This window comes from Cherax quadricarinatus, chromosome 36 (genome assembly GCF_038502225.1).
Source record: "Cherax quadricarinatus isolate ZL_2023a chromosome 36, ASM3850222v1, whole genome shotgun sequence".
NCBI classification, from domain to species: domain Eukaryota; kingdom Metazoa; phylum Arthropoda; class Malacostraca; order Decapoda; family Parastacidae; genus Cherax; species Cherax quadricarinatus.
Window position 1 is genome coordinate 7,946,575 of NC_091327.1, and position 9,134 is coordinate 7,955,708.

Here is a 9,134-nt window from a genome sequence, read left to right on the forward strand (position 1 = left end):
TTCTGCTACTTTGAGCTCAATTTCAAGGTACTTTTCATCATGAAAGCAATCAAAATCATGTCTATTTCTGTAATATTTCTTCCATTCTATCAAATGAGACCAAAAAAGCGAGAATACAGCCATAAAAACCATACGAAAATATACCACAAATAGGCGGCTAATGGCTGAGAAGTGAACTCCCTTATTTATCGTCCATCTTTTTTATTTTTTGGTGTACGTTAAGAAGCATCTTTCCATCATACATTGCCCAAGTTTCAATGAGATAGCCCAACAAACAACTGAGAAAAAAACAATATTTGCCAAAAATCATGGCAAGCTCAGGCCAGGTACTGGAAATCAGTCACTTGGACTTTTTTGGGTTATATTAGGTTCTCTATACATACACTGCTATGTATAATAATCTATGTAACTGTATTTGTGTATAGTACCTGACTAAACTTACTTACTTCTAGTCTGTCAACTGAGTACAAGAAACTGCCCATTCACCTATTTCAACTACCCAATAAAGTGGTCAGAAATTGGTAATTTGGCCAATTTCACGGTTGCCAATTTCAAAATAGGGTCCATAATAGACAATGCAGACATTCCTGGCACTAAAATAACATTTTCTCTATTCATTAGTCATGGCTCAAGGCCTCTCTTATACAGTGGTCCCTCAATAATCATCCGGCTCGATAGTCGTCCTTTTCGGAAATCGTCGCGTTATTTCGTCCAAATATTGGCTCGCAAATGGTCTGTTGACTCGCTAATCATCTTTTGTCCTGGCCGCATACTCACGCTCTGAGCCGCCATGGCCTCCCTTCCCAGCCAGTGTGCCATTGTTTACCAGTGAGCAACGGTCCCCTCACTTGTTCATACAAAATATTTCATAATATTCTATTCATTTTAGTGGTTGCAAGTGCTAAATAAGCTACCATGGCTCCAAAGAAAGCTCCTAGTGCCAATCCTTTGGTAAAGAAGGTGAGAAATACGATTGAATTTAATAAAAACATCATTGAACAATATGAAAGTGGCGTACATGTGTGCAAACTGGCCAGGATGTATAACAAATCCCGTACAACCATATCTTCCATCGTGGCCAAGAAAAAGGAAATCAAGGAAGCTGTTGTTGCAAAGGGGGTAAATATGCTGACAAAAATGTGATCACCAGTACTTAGATGTTGAAAAGTTATTGGTGTGGATAAACGAGAAACAATTAGCAGGAGATAGTCTTATGACGTCGATTATTTGTGAAAAGGCTAGGCAGTTGCATGATGATTTGGTAAAGAAATTGCCTGCAACTAGTAGTAATGTGAGTGAATTTAAGGCCAGCAAAGGCTGGTTTGAGAGATTTAAGAAGCGTACTGGCATACACGGTGTGATAAGGCATGGTGAGGCTGCCAGTTCGGACCAAAAAGCAGCTGAAAAATATGCGCAGGAATTCAAGGAGTATATAGAGGCTGAAGGACTGAAATCTGAACAAGTGTTCACTTGTGACAAAACAGGCCTCTTTTGGAAGAAAATGCCAAAGAGGACCTACATTACTCAGGAGGAAAAGGCACTGCCAGGACACAAGCCTATGAAAGACAGGCTGACACTCATGTTCTGTGCTAATGCTAGTGGGGATTTCAAGGTGAAGCCATTACTAGTGTACCATTTTGAAAATCTCAGTGTTTTCAAGAAAAACAATGTTACAAAGAGTAAATTGCGTGTTTTGGAGATGTAATAATAAGGCATGGGTCACGAGGGAAATTTTGGTACAGTGGTTTAATGAAGTGTTTGGTCCTAATGTGAAGAATTACCTCCTGGAAAAGAAATTGAATCTCAAGTGCCTCCTAGTAATGGACAATGCACCTGCTCATCCTCTAAACTTGGATGACCTAATTCTGAAGGAGTTTGGGTTAATCACAGTAAAGTTCTTGCCCCCGAATACCACTCCTCTCCTCCAGCCCATGGACCAGCAGGTCATTTCAAACTTTAAAAAACTCTACACCAAAGCAGTGTTTGAAAGGTGCTTTAATGTGACCTCAGACACTCACTTGACCCTAAGAGATTTTTGGAAAGAAGACTTCAGAAAGGCTTGGGAGGGAGTGACTACCAGGACTCTCAACTCTGCTTCGAGAAACTTGTGGCCGGATTGTGTCCACAAGAGGGGTTTTGAAGGGTTTGAGGCAGCCCCTGATGAACCTATGTCAGTTGTGACCTATATTGTGGCATTGGGGAGTTCCATGAGGTTGGATGTGAGTTTGGAGGATGTCAAAGAGTTGGTGGAGGACCACAACGAAGAGCTAACCACTGAGGAGCTGCAAGAGCTTCAGCAGGAAGAGCAACAGATCACAGCTCAGAATCTTGCTGCAGAGGAGGAGGAAGAGAGATGGAAGAAGGTGCCTTCTTCAGAAATTAAGGAGATTTTTGAAATGTGGGGTAGGATGGAAAGATTTATGGAGAAACATCACCCTGAGAAGGATGTTGCAAGCCATATTGGCAACTTGTACAGTGACAGAGTCTTGGCCCATTTTAGGGAAGTTTTAAAGAGACGCCAGAAACAGAGCTCTCTGGACAGTTTTTTTGCGAGACAGGACTCCAGTGGCTCACAAGCTGGTCCTAGTGGCATTAAGAAACAGAGAAGAGAAGTAACCCCAGAAAAGCACTTGGTACCTGAGGTGTTGATGGAAGGGGATTCCCCTTCCAAACAGTAATTCAATCTCTCTCCTTCTCCAGTCTTCCATACACTAAGAAGAATCTCCAATAAAGGTAAGTGTTATGCTGTTAATGTTTCATTCATCATGTCCCATTATATTGTTTATGTGCTACATCTATATTTCATGTAAAAAATGTTTTTGTTTTAATACTTCTGGGTGTCAGGAACAGATTAATTGTATTTACATTATTTCTTATGGGGAAAATTGATTTGAAAATCGTCTATTTTGATAATAGTCCCACTTCCAGGAACGAATTAAGGACGATAAACGAGGGACCACTGTATTACTCTTGCTTACCATTTGAAATTTTTATTCACACACCAAAATAGAAGATTTATTGTTTTGCAGACTACTGCATTATTGTAATTGTATAACTAATGTCAACCCATTCTTGACTGTATATTGGAATTTGGACTGGCGGGCGGACAGGTATTGGACGGTGATGTCATTTGTTTACTTGGGCATCGCTAAAGAATAGAACTTTTCTGCTTCTGTGAGTGCAATTTCAAGGTACTTTTCGTCATGTAAGCAATCAAAATCATGTCTATTTCTGTAATATATCTTCCATTGTATCAAATGAGACCGAAAAAATGAGAATATAACCATAAAAACCATACAAAAATATACCGCTAAGCTGCCACTAATGGCTGAGAAGTGAACTCCGCTATTTGTGGTCTGATTTCTTTTATTTTTGGTGTACATTAAGAAGTAAGTTTCCATCATACATTGCCCAAGTTTCAATAAGATAACCCAAGAAACAAATGAGAAAATAGCAATAATAATAATTTACTTCACGTACATGTACATGGGATACAGACATAGCTGACATCAGTGACATACTACTACATGTATATAGAAAGCCGCTTGTTATGCTAAGTATTTCAAGCAATTTAGGCCAGTGTCCCAGGATAACACCCACACCAGTTGACTAACACCCAGGTACCCATTTACTGATGGGTGAACATAGACAACAGGTGTAAAGAAACGCCCTGTGTTTCTACCCTGGCTGGGAATCGAATATTTACCAAAAATCATACATGGCTTACCCAAGCCATGTACAGTGGACCCCCGCATAGCGACCTTAATCCGTGCAAGAGGGCTGGCTGTTATGCGAAATGTTCGGTATGCGAATGAATTTTCCCCATAAGAAATAATGGAAATCAAATTAATCCGTGCAAGACACCCAAAAGTATGAAAAAAAAAATTTTTACCACATGAAATGTTAATTTTAATACACACAAACTGAAAAAGGCATGCACAATTACATGACACTTACTTTTATTGAAGATCTGGTGATGATTGATGGGATGGGAGGAGGGGAGAGAGAGTGTTAGTATTTAGAAGGGGAATCCCCTTCCATTAAGACTTGAGGTGTCGAGTCCTTTTCTGGGGTTACTTCCTTTCTTCTTTTAACCCTTTGACTGTTTCAGGCCCCTCTCTGAAACTGTCATTCTATGTCGCTCAATTTTTGAAAAAAAAAATTATTTTTTCTTATGAAATGATAGAGAATCTTTTCCCGATGGTAATGACACCAAAAGTTCGAAATTTGGTCGAAAACTCGTGGAATTATGCTCCCGCGAAGTTAGCGGTCTCGGCGACATATGCGTATCGGCGATTTCGCCGACTTTGAGCCCTATTTTCAGCCAATTCCATTGTTCCATTTGACCAAACTCATAGCTATTTCTTTAGAACTCCATTTTATCTATCAGCTGAGTACAAGAAACCTCCCATTTACTAATTTGGACTACCCAATATGGTGGTCAGAAATTGGCAATTTGGCCAATTTCACGCGAAATAAAAAAGATGTAAATTTCAAAATAGGGTCCAGAATAAACAAGGTAGACATTCATGGCACTAAAATAACATATGCTCTGTTCATTAGTCACATCTCTAGGCCCCTCTTATATTATTATTGCTTTCTATTTTGATTTTTTAGTCATACAAAAAAATACAAAATTTACTGTTATGCAGACGACTGCATTATTGTAAAAATGGTATAAATAATATCAGTGCACTAGTGAAAGAATATTAGACTCCCCAGTTGACGTGTATTGGACGTGTGGTGTGATTTATTCACTCTTGAACATTGGTAAAAATCGAACATTTCTGCTACTTTGAGCTCAGTTTCAAGGTCGTTTTCATCGTAAAAGTAATGAAAATCATCTCTATTTCTGTAATATGTTTTCCATTTTATCACTTAAGACCATGAAAACGCGAATACAACGATAAATACTATACGAAAATACACCTCAAAGTCGGCGTTTTATTAAAAAAAAACGATCAGAGTTTTTTTTTTCTCATTACGCAATGTGTGCTGCAGGATTTTTTTTATGTGGTGCACACTGACCACACAGACCCATTCTCTCACATGTGGGCCTACCAGCTTTCTCCCACTTGATTTGAAGCCGCTAGAATTATTGAGTATATATACGTCAGAAACATTGGCTCGTAAGACGTATTTATACGTCGAAAACAGTCAAAGGGTTAATGCCACTAGGACCAGCTTCAGAGTCACTGGACTTCTTTCGCACAACATATCTGTCCATAGTGGCCTGTACCTCTCGTTCCTTTATGACTTCCCTAAAGTGTTTCACAACATTGTCAGTGTAATAGTCACCAGCACGGCTTGCAATAGCTGTGTGAGGGTGATTTTCATCCATGAAGGTTTGCACTTCAAGCCACTTTGCACAGATTTCCTTAATCTTTGTAGTAGGCAATTTCTTCAATTTCTCTCTCCCCTCCTTCAAACCAGTTTCCTCAGGTCTGGCCTCTTGCTGTTGAAGTTGATCTATCAGCTCATCAGTGGTTAGTTCTTCATTGTCCTCCTCCACCAACTCTTCCACATCATCCCCACTAACCTCCAACCCTAAGGACTTTCCCAATGCCACAATGGATTCCTCAACTGGCATAATCCTCTCAAGGTTAGCCTCAAACCCTTCAAAATCCCTTTTGTCTACACATTCTGGCCACAGTTTCTTCCAAGCAGAGTTCAAGGTCTTCTCAGTCACTCCCTCCCAAGCCTTACCTATAAGGTTTATACAATTAAGGATATTAAAGTGATCTCTCCAAAAGTCTCTTAGAGTCAGTTGAGTTTCTGAGGTCACTACAAAGCACCTTTCAAACAGAGCTTTTGTGTACAGTTTTTTGAAGTTTGCAATAACCTGCTTGTCCATGGGCTGCAGGAGAGGAGTGGTATTAGGAGGCAAAAAACTTCACCTTAATGAATTTCATGTCCCCATAAAGTCGCTCTGCCACGTCTGTAGGATGACCAGGGGCATTGTCTAACACCAGGAGGCACTTAAGTTCTAATTTCTTTTCAGTTAGGTAATCTTTCACATTGGGGGCAAATGCATGGTGTAACCAGTCATAGAAAAAGTCCCTAGTGACCCATGCCTTACTGTTTGCCCTCCACAGCACACACAAATTCTCCTTGAGGACATTCTTTTGCCTGAACGCTCTGGGAGTTTCAGAGTGATACACTAATAAAGGCTTCACTTTGCAATCACCAGTAGCATTGGAACACATCAACAGAGTAAGCCTGTCTTTCATAGGCTTATGTCCTGGGAGTGCCTTTTCCTCCTGAGTAATGTAGGTCCTGCTTTGCATTTTCTTCCAAAACAGGCCTGTTTCATCACAATTAAACACTTGTTCAGGTTTCGGTCCTTCACTGTCTATGTACTCCTTGAATTCCTGCACATATTTTTCAGCTGCTTTGTGGTCCGAACTGGCAGCCTCACCATGCCTTATCACACTATGTATGCCACTATGCTTCTTAAATCTCTCAAACCAACCTCACATTATCACTAGTTGCAGGCATTTTTTTAATTAAATCCTCATGCAACTTCCTAGCCTTTTCGCTTATGATTGCTTGAGAAACACTATCTCCTGCTAGCTGTTTTTCGTTTATCCACACCAATAAGAGTCTCTCAACATCTTCCATCACTTGCGATCTCTGTTTCGAAAACACAGTTAAACCTTTGGCAAGAACAGCTTCCTTGATTGCCTTTCTGTTGCCCACAATAGTAGAGATGGTTGATTTGGGTTTCTTGTACAACCTGACCAGGTCGGCGACACGCACTCCACTTTCATACTTATCAATGATCTCTTTCTTCATCTCTATTGGAATTCTCACCCTTATTGCTGTAGGGTTGGAACTAGAAGCTTTCTTGGGGCCCATGGTCACTTATTTTCCAGATAAAGCACCGAAAACACTGTAATAATACGAAATATTCCGATTGTATGCTTGGATGTTACCGCGGAGGCTGGCTGGTAAACAATGCCACCGGCGGAACATATGAGGCTGGCTCAGGCCGCACATTGGACGCGTCCAATGACCACCACCAATGCTGGTGGTGGTCAAGTCCTGGTGGTGGTTACTGCTGGCTGCACACAAACTGATGTACAAACCACAGCCCAACTGGTTAGGTACTGACTTTAGGTGCCTGTCCAATGTCTTCTTAAAGACAGCTGAGGGTCTGTTGGTAAACCCCCTTATATATGCTGGGAGGTAGTTGAACAGTCTTGGGCCCTGGATGCATATTGTGCTGTCTCTGTGTACTTGTGGCACCCCTGCTTTTCACTGGGGGAATGTTGCATATCCTGCCCTGTCTTTTGCTTTCTTTGGGAGTGATTTTTGTGTGCAAGTTTGGTACTAATTCCTCTTGGATTTTCCATGTGTATATTATCATGTATCTCTCTCGCCTGCATTCCCGGGAATACAAATCAAGCTACTTCAACCATTCCCAGTAATTTAGGTGCCTTATCATATGTATGTGTGCCATGAAAGTTCTTTGTACATGCTCCAGGTCAGCAATTTTGCCTGCCTTGAAGGCGGCAGTTAGTGTACAGCATTATTCCAGCCTTGAGAGAACAAGCGATTTGAAGAGAATCATCATGGGCATGGTGTCCCTGGTTTTGAAGGTTCTTATTATCCATCCTATCATTTTCCTAGCAGATGCTGCAGATACATTGTTGTGGTCTTTGAAGGCGAGATCCTCTGACATTATCATTTCCAGGATTTTCACATTACTTTTTTGCTCTATTGTATGGTTAGAATTTGTTGTATACCCTGATACAGTTTTAATTTCCTCAAGTTTTCCATATCTGAGTAGTTGAAATTTCTCTTCATTGAATATCATATTGTTTTGAGTAGCCTATTTGAAGATTTGGGTGGTGTCCACTTGGAGTCTTGCGGTGTCGTCAATGAAGGTCACTGTCGTGGCAATTCGGGTGTCATCTGCAATGGAAGACACAGAGTTATGGCTTACATCTCTGTCTATGTCAGATATGAGGATGAGGAATAGGATGGGAGCGAGTACTGTGCCTTGTGGAAGAGATATTTTCACTGTAGCTGCCTTGGACTGTACTCTGTTTACTATTACTCTTTGTGTTCTATTTGTCAGGAAGTTATAGATCCATCTGCCAACTTTTCCTGTTATTCCTTTATCATGTATTTTGTGCACTATTACACCGTGGTCACATTTCTCGAAGGCTTTTGCAGAGTCTGTGTATACTACATCTGCATTTTATTTATCCTCTACAGCATCCAGGATCTTGTCATACTGGTCCAGTAGCTGGCACAGGCAGAAGCGACCTGCTCTAAACTTGTGTTGCCCTGGGTTGTGTAACTGATGGGTATCTAGGTGGTTGGTGATCTTGCTTCTTAGAACCCTTTCGAAGATTTTTATGATGATGTTAGTGCTGTTGGTCTGTAGTTCTTTGCATTGCTTTACTGCCACATTTGTAGAGTGCCAGTTGTTTTTAGTGAGTGTGGGATGACCCTTGTGTCCATGTTCCTTCTCCATAGAATGCAGAAGGCACATGACAGGGGCTTCTTGCAGGTAATGAGGATTCTAGCATATTAACATAATGTGGACACATTCAGTGTTTTAATTGTTTTGAAGATTACAGATATTAACCCTTAAACTGTCCAAACATAGATCTATGTTCACTTGCCCATCACTCCCTTAACTGTCCAAACAAAATGTAGATCTACGTTCTTACCGCTAGAGCTCCGAACGTAGATATCCGTTTTATTTTTCCTGGCTTCAAATTTGGCGCAATAGGCCTGGGCAACCTAGATATGAGGGAATGGGTTTGCTGACAGCAAGTTTGTGATCAGGGCTCTCTACAGTGAAAAGGTTAAACTTTTGTTTTGCAGTGCTATTGAGAGGCTCATGTACTTCATCACTGAACAGTTTTTAATTTAATAAAACCTTACTTTCATCACAAGGTTCTAACTTAATGTAAGCAACATTATGAACTTCTTATCTAAAACATTGCTCTTGCATAAACCTGACTGACATCTTTATTTTCAGGCTAAAGGCAAGAAACGTCAGATAGGTTGGTTCCCGGCAACCTACGTGAAGGTGTTGGGAGGATCATCTCGGTCTACTCCAGTCTCCATGGAGTTGACTAATAGAGAAGATGCTCCTCCAGATGACATCCAGACAC

General features: G+C 40.7%; 1 protein-coding gene across 5 annotated transcripts in view; it reads left to right on the plus strand.

Annotated features, from left to right (window-relative positions):
- The window catches only part of LOC128691434 (intersectin-1), a 203,797-nt gene that overhangs the window by 194,457 nt on the left and 206 nt on the right, over positions 1-9,134 (plus strand). For all 5 annotated transcript variants that reach the window (XM_070091691.1, XM_070091692.1, XM_070091693.1 and 2 more), the window contains one exon: positions 8,999-9,134. This exon is cut by the window's right edge and continues 206 nt beyond it. In XM_070091691.1, coding sequence (XP_069947792.1) covers positions 8,999-9,134 — 136 coding nt within the window. The remainder of the gene's footprint in view (positions 1-8,998) is intronic.